This window comes from Rhinolophus sinicus, chromosome 15, assembly GCF_057876585.1.
Source record: "Rhinolophus sinicus isolate RSI-liver-muscle chromosome 15, RSI-T2T, whole genome shotgun sequence".
NCBI lineage: Eukaryota > Metazoa > Chordata > Mammalia > Chiroptera > Rhinolophidae > Rhinolophus > Rhinolophus sinicus.
Genome location: NC_142515.1, coordinates 75,307,663 through 75,321,416, shown reverse-complemented (window position 1 = coordinate 75,321,416; position 13,754 = coordinate 75,307,663). Strand labels below are relative to the sequence as shown.

The 13,754-nt window shown below is 54.5% G+C and overlaps 2 protein-coding genes across 4 annotated transcripts; both read left to right on the top strand.

Annotated features, from left to right (window-relative positions):
- The first annotated feature begins 2,513 nt into the window (after window positions 1-2,513).
- Window positions 2,514-4,786, top strand: LRG1 (leucine rich alpha-2-glycoprotein 1). Its single transcript, XM_019744043.2, has 2 exons — window positions 2,514-2,670; window positions 3,340-4,786. The coding sequence occupies exons 1-2, from the start codon at window positions 2,639-2,641 to the stop codon at window positions 4,418-4,420; spliced, it is 1,113 nt and encodes a 370-aa protein (XP_019599602.2). The 5' UTR covers window positions 2,514-2,638; the 3' UTR covers window positions 4,421-4,786.
- Window positions 4,787-5,793: 1,007 nt separating this feature from the next.
- On the top strand, window positions 5,794-13,472 carry PLIN5 (perilipin 5). 3 transcript variants are annotated; one of them, XM_019744034.3, is made up of 9 exons: window positions 5,862-5,920; window positions 6,292-6,402; window positions 6,579-6,776; window positions 7,473-7,668; window positions 8,989-9,071; window positions 9,446-9,626; window positions 10,499-10,698; window positions 11,972-12,079; window positions 12,450-13,472. In XM_019744034.3, the coding sequence occupies exons 3-9, from the start codon at window positions 6,717-6,719 to the stop codon at window positions 12,978-12,980; spliced, it is 1,359 nt and encodes a 452-aa protein (XP_019599593.1). In that variant the 5' UTR covers window positions 5,862-5,920; window positions 6,292-6,402; window positions 6,579-6,716; the 3' UTR covers window positions 12,981-13,472. The 3 variants fall into 3 exon arrangements, with proteins under 3 accessions (XP_019599591.1, XP_019599592.1, XP_019599593.1); XM_019744032.3 differs by lacking the exon at window positions 6,292-6,402 and having other exon boundaries at window positions 5,794-5,920; window positions 6,695-6,776; XM_019744033.3 differs by lacking the exon at window positions 6,292-6,402 and having other exon boundaries at window positions 5,821-5,920.
- The last annotated feature ends 282 nt before the right edge of the window (window positions 13,473-13,754 follow it).

The following is a 13,754-nucleotide window of genomic DNA, read 5'->3' as shown; positions in this document are numbered from 1 at the left end:
GAGGGCAGGGCCCCAGGTAGGCAGAGCCTCACAGATGAGGAGTACACATTTTTTTAAATTGTAAAATACGCATAAATACACATAAATTCAGATGTACCATTTGAACCATTTTTAAGCGTTTGGTTTGGTGACATGAAGTCCATTCACCTTGTTGGACGTCACATCCCCACCCTCCAGAACTTTCTCATCTTCCCAAACTGAAACTCTGTCCTCATTAAATATTAACTCCCCATCCCTCCACTCTCCCAGCCTTATGAATTTTAAGTGGGGTAGGAAGCCATTGGAGGGTTTTAAGCAGGGGACATAATCTGGTTTCATTTTAAGAGATCGCTTTAGCGTGTCACTACAGTTCACAACCCTTCTCCCAGCCCGTGTTGATTAAGCACCTACTGTGTGCTGGGATCTGGGGATGGAGCAGTGAACAAGAGATAATAAAGAACTGATAATAAACACAAAACACTGTAACGGCATCTAACAGCTCCTCCTGAACCTGTGTCTGTTTTTTCACCTTGAGATATAACTGAGATGTAACGTTGTGTAAGTTTCAAGTGCACAGTTTGATGACTTGATATATGTACATATTACAAAGTGATCGCCATGTAAGGTTAACACACCCATTACCTCACACAGTTACCTTTTTGTATGAGTTGTGGGAACATTTAAAACCTCTCTTGGCAACTTTCAAGTATACAATATAGTTGTTAACTACAGTCGTGCTGTATATTAAGTCCCCAGAAGTTATTCATCTCATAACTGCAAGTTTGTGCTCTTAGACCAGTATCTCCTCATTTCCCCTGCACCCCCCACAGCCATTCTACTCTCGGTTTTTATGAGTTTGTTTGTATGAGTTTGTGTTTTTTTACATTCCACATACAAGTGAGATCATATGATATTTGTCTTTCTTTGTCTGACTTATTTCATTTAACATAATACCTTCAAAGTTCATCCATGTTGTTGCAAATCACAGGATTTGCTTCTTTTTTCTGGCTGAGTAATAATTCCTCTGTGTGTGTGTGTGTGTGTGTGTGTGTGTGTGTGTGTGTGTGAATAATGCTGCAATAAACACAGGGATGCAGATATCTCAAGATAGTAATCTCATTTACTTTGGATAAATACCCAGAAGTGGCATTATTGGATCACATGGCAGCTCTATTTTTAATTTGGGGGGGAACCTCCATACTGTTTTCCACAGTGGCTGCACCAATTTGCAATCCCACCAACAGTTCAGGAGGATTCCCTTTTCTCCACATCCTCACCATACTTGTTATTTCTTGACTTATTGATAATAGCCATTCTAACAGGGGTGAGGTGATATCTCATGGTTTTGATTTGCATTTCCCTGCTGATGTGTGATGTGGAGCATCTTTTCACGTACCTGTTGGCCATTTGTACGTCTTCTTTGGAAAAATATCTATTCAGGTCCTTTGCCACTTTTTGTGTGTGTCTGTTTTGTGTGTCCGTCTCTGCAGATCTGCCCATCTGGCCTGTGTGTCCTGCTCTGTCTGTGTCCCTGTTAGGTTCTGTCTATGTATTTTCACCTGTTTCTGTGTCAATATCTATGTTTGTGTATTCATGCATGTGTCTATCTGTCATTCTTTATCTGTGCCTGTCAGTGTCAGCCTGCATGTTTGTCTCTGAGCCTGTGTGTCCACTAAGACAAAACTCAGTCATCCTTACAGATCAGTAGGGACAAAACCCTTCAGATATGGGTCTAGGGAGAAGAAGCCATGGCCAGGCATGACAGAAGTCCTGGCTACAGGTGAAGATAACAGCACACCTGAATGTTTAGAACCCAACAAGAATGAAAGCACTGAATAGTCAAACCCATGAGATGCAGCCAAAGCCATTCTCAAAGGGAAATGGGTAGCCTTCGAATGCATTTATTAGGAAATGAGGATGATCCAAAACAAATCAGCTTCAGATGAAGAAAGAAAGAGTAGATGGGGCCCTGGGAGATTGAGTTCAATTTCACAGATGAGGAAACGGAGGCCAAGAAAAGTTAAGCCACTTGCCCACGGTCACAAAACAAAGCAGTCTTAGCACAGCTGAGATTCAGAACCAGGACATTGTTCAAAGACTGTGGAGACTTCCGGCATCGCTTGCTTTTGAAAAAAGTCATCTCAATAAAAAAAAAAGTCTTCTCAATAAAAATATATCCAACAACAAATCTGTCGTGAATTCAAAACAAGTTCTTTTTGTCCTCTTCACTGCACTTCCTGGTTGCTCAAATGTGTCATAAATAGTACTTCTTGCTCAAAGAGCTGTCCTCATCCCCCAGGACTGGCACCTTGCAACCTTGACCCTTGATTCCTGGGATGGGGGAGGGGAGACTCAGCCCCAGTGACCCTTGGGTGCTCTCTCCCCAAAAGCAGAATCAGGGAAAGGAAAACTGCGCAGAAGTTTTCAGCAAGGGGAAAACAGCAAGCCAAGCCCCTCTGCTGTCCTCCCTCTCTGCCAGGAAACAATTTTGCAATCCTGACCTCTCCCTTTCCCCTGCCTGGCTCAGGTTCAGCTCCTATCCGGAGGAACAGGATGTAGGTGGGGACTTCCCTGTGGTTGGTGCCCCTGCCTCCAGCCCAGGCAGGTATAAGCCACCTCACCAGACCAAAGGAACCTAGGTGGATAGAGAGAGGCCACCATGTCCTTTTGGAGCCCAGAGCAAAACCAGAGGTAGGTCTCTACCCCACCATTCCTAGGCAGGTTTGGAAAACAGGCAATGAATGAACATCCTGTCTGACCCACTGAAGTCAGGGCCAGACTTAGGCCTACAGGTTGGAACAGACCAGCACTCAGGCTCTAACTAGGACAGGCTTACTCCAAGCAGAGGCCTGCTGGAGGGACGGGAAGGAGCAGAAGACCCAGCCCTCCAAGGGTTACGGTGCCAACTGTAAACCACCCCAACTTAAGACCATATGACCTCCCCCAGACAGGCTTAGGGCACTTTTCATGTTCAGAGTCCCCTTTTGGAGCCCTGGGTTGCGTCTGAATGATTGGAGCAAGATGGAGCTAGACACAGAAAACAACCTAACCTGGTTTGGTCAGAGCTGGACAGAAAGAGGAGGAGGCCAGAAGGGAAAACAGAGTTCTGCTTTGGATAGTCAGAGAAAGCTTCATGGAAAGGGGACATTGGAGCTGGGGGGTTTGCAGGATGGGTTCACTGGCTCAGCCTTCAAAACATGGAGAGGAAGGTGAGTGCACTAGTCTAGGGGAGCAATGAAGTGGCAGGTCCAGGGTGGTGAAGTGGAGATGGGAAGAAGTGGGCAGCTTCTGCGTATATTTTCACTGAGCTGCGTATATTTTCACTGTGGCTCATTAAGCACCTTTTGTCATTTCCTGTAGCCCAGGGGGCCTGGACACCCATCTTTCTAGAATCTTGTTCCTGCTGCTACTAATTGTGGCCCCCTCAGCCCAGGGAGTCATCCAAAACCCTGACGCCTGTCAAGTGTTCCAGTCAGACAATGGCAGCTCTGTCAACTGCTACCCACCCGCCAAACTCCCCTCATCCCTCCCGGCCGACACCACCTACCTTTCCGCAGAGTTCTTGAACCTCACCCAGCTGCCGCCCAACACCCTCCAGGGCATCTCTAACCTCCAGGAACTGCACCTTTCTAGCAACCGCCTGGAGAAGCTCTCGGTGAAGTTTCTGTTGCCTGTGCCTCAGCTAAAAGTGCTCGATCTAACTCGCAACGCTCTGACTCATCTGTCTTCGGGCCTCTTCCAGGCCTCGGCTGCCCTCCATACCTTGGTGCTGAAGGAAAACCAGCTGGAAGTCCTGGAGGCCTCATGGCTGCACGGCCTGAAAGCCTTGGTGCACCTAGACCTGTCTGGGAACTGCCTCCGGACGCTGCCCCCGGGGCTGCTGGCCAACTTCACCGACCTGCGCATTCTTGACCTTGGCAATAACCAGTTGGAGACTTTGCCCCCTGATCTTCTGAGGGGTCCTCTGAAGTTGGAACGGCTACACCTGGAGGGCAACAGGTTGCAGGCACTCGAAGAGGGCCTACTGGCACCCCAGCCAAACCTGCACTACCTTTTCCTGCAAGACAACCAGCTGGCCACGGTGGCAGCCGGCGCCTTCCGAGGTCTGAAGCAGCTGGACATGCTGGATCTCTCCAACAATTTACTGACAGGCGTGCCCAAAGGACTCTGGGCATACCTGGGGCAGCCTGGGGCAGCCCAGAACATGAAGGACGGCTTCGACATCTCTGGTAACCCCTGGACCTGCAATCAGAACCTGGACGACCTCTATCAGTGGCTTGTGGCCAATAAAGACAAGATGTTCTCCCCGAATGACACACGCTGCGCTGAGCCTAAAGCCATGAAGGGACAGACACTCCTGGCTGTGGCCACGTCCCATTTGAAGCCTAAGGTTGGGGTGGAGACAGGGGTGACTGCTCCGAAGAACACTGTACCCCACTAGGCAATGAATCCCCCCTTTTAAGGATAAGGAAGGCTTTCCCTAGTTGCCAGACCCGCTTTGCCCAAGCTTCCCGAAACACCGGTAGGTTCTCCGGCCTCCTTGCCTTTGCTTAAGCTGTACCCTTTTCCAGGAATGCCTTCCCCATTTCCCAAGTCTCAGACTTCCTGCTCCCTCAGCTCTCTCACCCACCCTCTGGCCAGGCCCTGGCCACACAGCGGCTGTCTCTCTCTGGTTCTGTCTCCCCCAGTTTGGACAGAACAGTTTGGGGGGCTGTCTGAGTGCAAGGCCTGTGGCTGAGTTGCCTCTTACTCATCACTCAGTTAGAGGGCAGGCCCAAGGGGTTTAATAAATAATTGGCAAACGGAATTGAACAAATTGGAATTCTTTGTGTTCCTGCATCTCCTAAGTCGACTTCCTAAGTCTCTAGGATGAAGGACGAAAGGAGAGGCGTGACCTGGGTCGTGGGGTGCTGGATGTGAAACCCCAAATGGACCCAATAGGGATCCAAAGGCCTGTGGCTGCCCCTCCCCCACGCCATCCTGAGGCTTTACTGGAAATAAAACCCTGACTATTGCCCAGGGTGTCATTTTACTGGTGGGTTCCTGCCAGAGCTTGTGTCCTGGGGAAGGTTTAAATTAAACCTGATTGCTTCAGGTCTCCAAACAATTTGTCATGCTGGCCCGTGATACCCCAGGGGGCAGCCACCCAGGGTAAGCGTGGGCAGGCTGAATGGGCTTGAACAAATGGAGAGAGGCCTGGAAGGCTGTGTTCTCACAACACAGAACCTGAGGCCACCTGCTGACACAATGCTGGGCATGGTAGGGGACAGGATCAGATTGGGGGACCCCAGGGTGTTTGAGTCATGCTCAGTTTTTTTCAGGCCCCTGGAAGAAGTGTAATGCCCAGGTTGGTGGTCATTACAGGCATTTTAATGGAAGCCAGGAGTCTGGAGCCTGGCAGAGCTGGGTTTGAATCAAATCCCTCAATCGCTGTGGGACCCAGGCATTCTGAGCCTCAGTTTGCTCTTCTGTAAAATGGGGAATCCAAGGGAATGGGCCGCATGGTTCCTAGTTTACTGAAGTTGCAGGTTAAAAAAATAGAAAGATCTTGCGGACTTGCTCAAGGTCACTGAGCAAGGAGGTGGGGCTGTGATCGCCCTCCACTGCCTCCACCGCAACAGCAGCGAGGGTGACAAGTGGCCAGACTTGGCCAACAAAAATCTCAACCTTGGGCATCCAGCGTCCACAAGTTGCTATGGCAACCGCTGAGCGTTCTGGGAGCACCAGGGAAGTGCGAGAAGGGCCTGGAGCCCCGCCCCCGGGGCACGCCCGAGCCCCGCCCCCGGGGCACGCCCCCGCACCGCCTCTCCCCATTGGTAGGTCCCCGGAGGCTCCGCCTCCCGAACCGCTATAAGGCAGGCGGGGCCCACAGTAAGCGAAGACTGGAGCCAGAATCTGGGGTCCGTGGCGGCACCTGGAGGCTGAGGTTGCGCGCTCCCAGGTGAGTGTCACGCGGGCGAAGTTCAGGAGCACCCCGTAGGCCCGGGGTCTCCGGATCGGGTGGGCGGGCGAGGGTCCAGCGGCGTGGGGAGGAGAGAGGAGTGACGGGCCATAGCAGGTGGCTGAGACCCTTGGCCCAGTTGGCTGAAGCTCAGGACCCAGTTGGACAGGGACTACGGCTCTGAAGGCGGGTGGTGGGGACAGCGAGTGAACTGCAGGCGGGGAGTCTGAGGTCGAACTGCCGGCTCTGAGTTGGCTTAAGCTGAGTGACCTTGGACCCAGCACGGATCCGCTGTATGCCTCAGTTTCCCTAACTGTCAAAAGGACTGTGTGTTTATTGGGATTCCGCAATTACCATCTGCATACCTGCAGGGGGCTGCTTGTGCGGTTCTGTCAGGGGCAGGGGCAGCAGGGATCTCCCCTACTTTCAGAAGAGGAAACAGCCCAGAGAGGTGAAGGCACTTGCCCAAAGTCACACAGCAGGTAACGGCACGATTCAAAACCAGGTCTTTCTCCCGAGCCCATGCTTTGAATCACTACAGTGCCCCCACCTTGCCAGAGGCTCTCCAGTGTGCACCTACTGTGTGCAGAGCCCTGTGCATACACTGTCCGTGTCCCTCATGACACTGAGGTGGGTATTATCATTACCCAATTTTTAGGATGAGGCCCCAAGAAGGAACAAGACTTGCCAGAGTCGCAGAACCCAGCCAGATAGAACCCAAGGCCTGGGAGGGCTGACATGCAAGTGCCTGCCTCACTCTGTCCTGCCCCCCAGGGTGACCCTGTCCGCAGAAGGCATGTCAGAAGATGAAGCAGCTCAGGCCCCCAGACCCAGCTTGTGGGAGCAGGACCAGCAGGTGAGGGGCTGTGCCTCCTATGGAGCAGGGCCTGGGGAAGGGTGGGAGACAGTCCCTCCTGGGACAGCTACAGGCCAGGTACACCCCCTCCCACCTCTATCTTTGCTGTGAGCCCCTCACTCTGAGGGCCTTTTGGACCATGGAGGGGATTGGCATCTCTGTACTTCCTACCCACTTACCAGAGGGGCACAGTGATGCCCGAGGAGGGGAGCGTCTCTCCAAGCACATCCAGCCTTCCTGGCCTCTATCCATCCAACTCTCTCTCTCCCACCTCTGAGTCTCCACCCATATCTCTCTGTTTTTGTGTCCATCATGATGGCATTCTTAACAACAATGATAATAGCAGCAATCACAGCATCTACTATGCATCAGTCACTTTTCCACTTCACAAACATTGGCTCCCAGAATCCCTATCACAGCCCTAGAAACCCATTTTACAGATGGGCAGACCGAGGCACCAGGCAGTTCACTCACTTGCCCAAGCTCACACAGCTTGGAGGTGGCTGAACCAGAACTGAATGCAGGCAGTGTCGCCGCAGAGGCTGTGCCCTTAGCTGTCAGATTCTTTCAGAACTTGTCACACTGTGTGTGAGCCTGTGAGCACCTTCATATGGGTTTCCACCGCCTGCACACAGCCAGATGCTCAATACGCATTCTGGCCCCTGGGGGTCCCTCTGACACCAGCCCTCCTCACAGAACGTGGTACAGCGCGTGGTGGCCCTGCCCCTGGTCAGGACCACGTGTACCGCCGTCTCCGATGCCTACAGCGCAGCCAAGGACCGGCACCCGCTGCTGGGCTCCGCCTGCCGCCTGGCCGAGCACTGCGTATGCAGCATAACCACCAGCGCCCTGGACCATGCCCAGCCACTGCTCAGCCACCTGCAGCCTCAGTGTGAGTCCCCTGGCCCGAGGGTCCTGTGGTCGCCCCACCGTCCCCCTCTCGTGTGCCAGCGGCATGGCATTCTCTGGGGTGGGCCCTGAGCTGGGTGTCCCTCCTCAGTCTTACCTGTCTTGTGTGCCCTTAGCCTGCCCACCTTGCCTCTCCGCACCCCAACCATCTGTGTCATCCTCACAGTCCTGCTGCCTGTGCCATCTCCCAATGCCGCTCTGCCTGTCCCGCCTCCCTCGACCTGTTGGCTTACTATGTCTGATCGCCTGGCCATCTGCCTTTAGCAGTTCAGTTGTCCCTTCTTCTGTCCCTCTTCCATCTGTCTCCATGTCCTCCCTTGTTGGCTGGCATGTTGTGCCTTGGGTCCCCTTTGCCTGTCCACCCTTCCTGCCCTGTCTGCCCTTCCGTCCCTGCTTCCAGTTATACTGAAGACCCCATCTTCCTAGACCAGCTCAGGGTCCAACCTGATTGGGGAGGGGAGGCAGAGATTCTTGGCCTCACATCTGACTGAGGAAGGGGGTCACCTGAGGGTCCCAGCCCAGGGCTTCCCCGCCTCCTTCTCAGCCAGCTTGTATGACCTTGAGCCCGCTTGCTGGGGCTGAGCCGGGCATGGGTGTAGAGTCACCTTGGTGCTGGCAGAAGCCAATTGCCAGGCAGAGGCAGAGAGGGCAGAGGAGGCGGGGCCCAGCCTACTGGCCCACTCAAACCCTCAGGGTCCCCAGCCCCTCCCCAGGGTCCAACCAGGTTCCCCCTGCCATAGAGGCCTTCCTTGATCTCTCCCTATCTCCGTTTCTCCCCATCTCTCTTTTTCTCCCTGCAGCTCTCCCTGCCTCTCCCTGCAGCTCTCCCTGCCTCTCCCTGCAGCTCTCCCTGCCTCTCCCTGCAGCTCTGCCTGCCTCTCCCTGCAGCACTCCCTGCCTCTCCCTGCAGCTCTCCCTGCAGCACTCCCTGCCTCTCCCTGCAGCTCTCCCTGCCTCTCCCTGCAGCTCTCCCTGCCTCTCCTGCAGCTCTCCCTGCCTCTCCTGCAGCTCTCCCTGCCTCTCCTGCAGCTCTCCCTGCCTCTCCCTGCAGCACTCCCTGCCTCTCCCTGCAGCTCTCCCTGCCTCTCCCTGCAGCATTCCCTGTCTCTCCCTGCAGCTCTCCCTGCCTCTCCCTGCAGCACTCCCTGCCTCTCCCTGCAGCACTCCCTGCCTCTCCCTGCAGCTCTCCCTGCCTCTCCCTGCAGCTCTCCCTGCCTCTCCCTGCAGCACTCCCTGCCTCTCCAGCCCTCTCTGTGTCCCTGTCTCCCCAGTTGTTCCCCTAATATTCTCCCTCTCTCTGCAGTGGCCACAGTGAATGACCTGGCCTGCAGAGGCCTGGACAAGTTGGAAGAGAAGCTGCCCTTTCTCCAGCAGCCTTCGGAGATGGTACTGGCACCATTGGACGTGGAGAGCTGCACGGGGGTGGAGGTGGGAGGGAGGAGGGCTGCTTTCCCCCAAACCCGGCTTCCATGCCAATGCCAATGCCAGCTAGCCTCGGGGACTGAATCAGGCTTTGGTCAACTAAAAAACACCAGCACATTAAAATAATTGGCACCCACATTATGGAGCATTTAATATGTGCCAGTAAGTTCTGGTGACCCCTTTAACCATCCTGTGAAGAATTTTAATGTCCCCCAGGTTATAGAGGGATATTGAGGCCTGGAGCTGTGAAGGTCCTTGACTCCCAGCCCCAGGGAATGGAGGGGCCTCAGAAGGGAGTTGGAGACCAACAGCGCCTGGATCGGGGCCTCTCCCACCAGGTGGTGACCTCAGCCAAGGGGGCCGTGGCCAGCGGTATGACAGGCGTGGTGGGCCTGGCACGGCAGGGCCGGCGCTGGAGCGTGGAGCTGAAGCGTTCCATGAGCCACGCTGTGGACGTTGTGCTGGGCAAGTCAGAGGAGCTGGTGGACCATTTCCTGCCCATGACCGAGGAGGAGCTCGGTGAGGCTGGTGCCCTCCCCTCCCCCCCACACTTGAATCCTCCTGTCCAGTCCCCATCCCTGGAGGTTACAGATCAAAGAGGTTTGGGACCTGCTCAAGGCCACAAAGCAGATCAGCAGGAAACATGGAGCTGGGGCCCAGCCCTGACCTCCCACTCTGCTTCCATAGCACCCCCAACTTACATCCTACTAGAAACCAGACCTCCCAGACCCCAAGAGTGTAAGTGACTTATAAACTTGAGGGCTGTGGTCTCAAACTGGTGTCCCTCCAAATTGTATTATCTGGCTTGTACAATGCCTTTTAAATGTTTTAATTCATCACATGCATTTAACAATCAGATTTTGCCCCTATAAATCTCAATTTCTGTCTTGCCTTAAAAAACTAGACACCTGGGTTGAATAGCACCTGCCCCTTTATACAGTTCCCTTAAACCCTACCTTTTGCAACATTCTAATCTGTCTGCTGGCCCTGAAGACAATCTGACTTCTCAACCCCTGCTTTATGGCACTAGAACAACATGTTGACGTGTTCCCTCCTTGGCAGAAAGGTGGTGCCCGGCACCTGCCATATATTCTTTAAGAGGCAGTTTAGTAGAGTGGTTAAGAATAGTCTAGAGTCAGAGTGCCTGGGTTCGAATCCCAAGTCTGCCTCTTGCACCTGTGAGACGTCACCTCTCTGTCTCAGTTTTCCCCATCTGTGAAATGGCTAATAATAGTACCTAAATCATAGGGTTTAGGAAAGATTGAATGAGTCGATATTGGTAAAGGGAAACTACGTATTTGGGAGCCCATGGCCTCGTCCACTCAGAAGGAGGGTGAGCAGACATGGAGGTGGTATCCACACTGACCCCCCTCCCGCATCCCATGCTCTAGCGACACTGGCGGCCGAGGCTGAGGGCCCAGAAGTGGGCTCCGTGGAGGAGCAGAGGAAACATCAGGGCTACTTTGTGCGCCTGGGCTCTCTGTCAGCACGGCTCCGTCACCTGGCATATGAGCATTCTCTGGGGAAACTGAGGCAGAAGAAACACCATGCACAGGACACACTGGCTCAGCTGCAGGAGACACTGGAGCTGGTGAGAGCCCTCTGCCTGCCCCTGCCCTATGATGCTGGCCAGTAGGCATGGATTATACGCCAGATGAGTACCTGGTCCCCTGCTAGTCTCAAGGGGGAGGTAGAATTGGTCTCAGCTACTTCCAGCCATGTGTGTTCAGGGCTGGGGAAGAAGGGGGACCTGGGGCTGGGGGAGTTCAGGGGGTGCCAAGTCTCTGCCTGGGGAGCAAGGAAGGGTTTGGTGAAGGAAGGGAAGTGGGAGCTGGAATTTATAGGCAGTTAAGGCAGATCAGGAGAGGGAGAAGGTACCTCTTTCCTCGCTCTCCTGTCACCAATCCCAATCCTTTCCATCCTTCAGGTTCCAGCTCACATCCATCTTCTTCTCCCATTATCCATTCTTCCTTGTGTCAAAGGAACATGACAGCTCATGCTTACTGGGCTTGATAAGTTCAGACGCCCCAACCTGCTTATCTTACATTCCCTCTCTCCATCTCAACTGCAGCAGATCCGTCTTCTCCTCCCTCCCACATCTGATACACCTGCCATACTGTCTGCTCTGCCCTCAGTCTATCCTGAATCCACCCACATCTCCTCCCTCCTCTTTCTCCACCTGGGTCCAGCCCCCATGATTGCTCACCTGGTCCCCCAGACTCCCATCCCAGTCTGTCCTACCCGCCGCAGCCACCAGAGGTCGCCTGTGAGCACCTGAGTCCCTTTATCGCTGAGCATAATGTCCTCAAGTTTCATCCATGTAGTGTGTGTCAGAATTTCCTTCCTTTTTACGACTCAGTAGCATTCCATTGTTTGGATGGGTTGCACTGTATTTGTATTCATCATCTAATACCTATCCTGTCCTGGGTACTGGAAGGCACAGTGGCGCCGTCAGGACACTCACAGTCCAGTGGGGGATCAGGGTCATGATGGGGAACACAGCAGGTGCTGTAGAACCCAGAGACGGGATCCACCCAGCCAGGAGGGGAAGATGGAAGCCTTCCTGGAGGCGGTGATGTCTACATTGAGACTTGAACTGCAATGAACCAGGCCGGGAGGTGGGGTGGGGGCAAGAGGAACAGCACCAGTAAAGGCCTGACAGAGCTTCAGGGGAACTACAGGTCGCAGGGTTTGGCGGAGGGCAGAGGAGACAATGGGCAGGCTGGATCAGAAGGTGAGAAATAGTACACACAGGTGGTGTTCCCTAAATATTTATTGAGGCCAAACCTAGGCCAGAGTTGGTCCTGGCTCCCCTGACACCCCAAATCCTCCAGTTCTGACTACCACTGCTCCCATCCCCACAGATTGACCTCGTGCAGTGTGGGGCAACCCCCATCACCCCAGCCCAGCCCGGGAAGGTACACGAACTGTGGAGTCTATACCCGCTGGAGAATGGCCGCCGCAGCAGCCAGGTAGGATGACAGGGAGAGGGCGGGTGGTGGAAGGGAGTGGTTCTGGATCCACCCAGGGTTGCTGGGGCCAGGCTGGAGCTGTCTCTAACCAACTGCTGAAGTCAGCTGGTTGAAGTGTCCATGGGGAAATTGAGGCAGGGTGATGCAGTCCTATTGGGTATCCATTGGGGAAACTGAGACAGGGCAAGTCTTACTGTGGGTCCTTTAGGGAAACTGAGGGAGGGCTCGGTCTTGTTCTGTGTCCATGGGGGAAACTAAGGCAGGGCAACAGTCCCATTATGTGTCTATGGGAAAATAAGGCAGGGCGGCAATCCTGGCATGTGTCCATCCGGGACTTTGAGGCCTCGCTCCTCCCTGTCCCTCCCCGCAGGCGGAGATGGAGACCCTCATGCTGTCCCGCAGCCTGATGCAGGAACTACAGAGCTCGGTGGATGCACTGGAGACAAGCGTGCGGGGCCTCCCTGCCAGCGCCCAGGAAAAGGTGGCCGAGGTGCGGCGCAGCGTGGACGCCCTGCAGGCCACCTTCGCCAATGCGCGCTGTTTCAGGGATGTGCCGGCAGCCGCGCTGGCCGAAGGCCGGGGCAGCATGGCCCGGGCCCATGCCTGTGTGGACGAGCTGCTGGAGCTGGTGATGCAGGCCATGCCGCTGCCCTGGCTCGTGGGGCCCTTCGCGCCCATTCTCTTGGAGCGGTCCGAACCCCCTCCGGACCTGGAAGCCCTGGTGGACGAAATCGTGGGGGGCCCTGACCCCCGCTGGGCGCACCTGGACTGGCCAGCCCAGCAGAGAGCCTGGGAGGCCCACCACCGGAACGGGACGGGCTTCCCGGAGGACATTCCCGAGGAAGAGCCGGAGCCCCCCAGCCGCCCCAAGCACACCCTGATGCCAGAGCTGGACTTCTGACCGCACAGGGCCTCAGGGCCGTGGCCCACACCCTGAGATCCCTTCTGCCCTCTAGTGGCCATGCGGAAACACTAACAGCCGATGCCTTAACCTTGGCCCAGGCACGGAGTTGGTTGGTTAGGGGCCTCATTCAGAATGTAGACCAGCTTCACTGATATCAGACCCTCCCCAATCTTTCCCTTGCACATATGGAGACACGAACCTAATTCAGGTCCAACTAGGCGGAGCTGGGTTCACCTGGGTTCACCTATTGCCACACCCCAAGAAGCCGATCAAAATTCCTCAAAGAAACACATTTTGCCCATTGGTTTCTATTTGGGGCTTTGAAAAGTGAGCACCTCCTTAACCCCCAGCTTGTACATCCTGGACTGAAGGGTCCTCAGAGATGCTGGGCTGCACCAGCTGGGCCTGCCAGACCCACTTGCTTTGCCGTTTGGGGTTTGCTGTCCAGAATAAAGGTGCTTCGTGTTGTCCAAAGGCCCATGGCCTCTACTCTGGCTGGGGTGAGTCTCAGTTGCAGGGTGCTGGGGGCCTCAGAGGTATGTGACTGCATGGCACAAGCCAGGGTTCAAGATTTGAAAGGAGTGATGCCCCCTGACCAGCTTGCCATCCTGTCTGTAGTTCCACCATTAGTGCCCAGCCCACCTGGATTAAGTATTGCCCCTTCAGATGTAGCTTTCTGGAGTGGAAGTTCACACATTAGTATAAACGGATTTCTTGGAAACAGCGGGGAGCAGGATCATACAGGGGAAGAAGTCAGATGGGTCAGCCCCT

What these genes read in the sequence shown, in the direction of transcription:
- PLIN5 (XM_019744032.3), top strand. Translation starts at nt 6,717, where the DNA reads ATGTCAGAAGATGAAGCAGCTCAGGCCCCCAGACCCAGCTTGTGGGAG. An exon ending in CAGCCACCTGCAGCCTCAGT is followed by an intron (nt 7,669 to 8,988) that starts GTGAGTCCCCTG and finishes CTCTCTCTGCAG; the next exon opens with TGGCCACAGTGAATGACCTG. An exon ending in ATGGCCGCCGCAGCAGCCAG is followed by an intron (nt 12,080 to 12,449) that starts GTAGGATGACAG and finishes CCCTCCCCGCAG; the next exon opens with GCGGAGATGGAGACCCTCAT.
- LRG1 (XM_019744043.2), top strand. Translation starts at nt 2,639, where the DNA reads ATGTCCTTTTGGAGCCCAGAGCAAAACCAGAG. An exon ending in AGCCCAGAGCAAAACCAGAG is followed by an intron (nt 2,671 to 3,339) that starts GTAGGTCTCTAC and finishes CATTTCCTGTAG; the next exon opens with CCCAGGGGGCCTGGACACCC.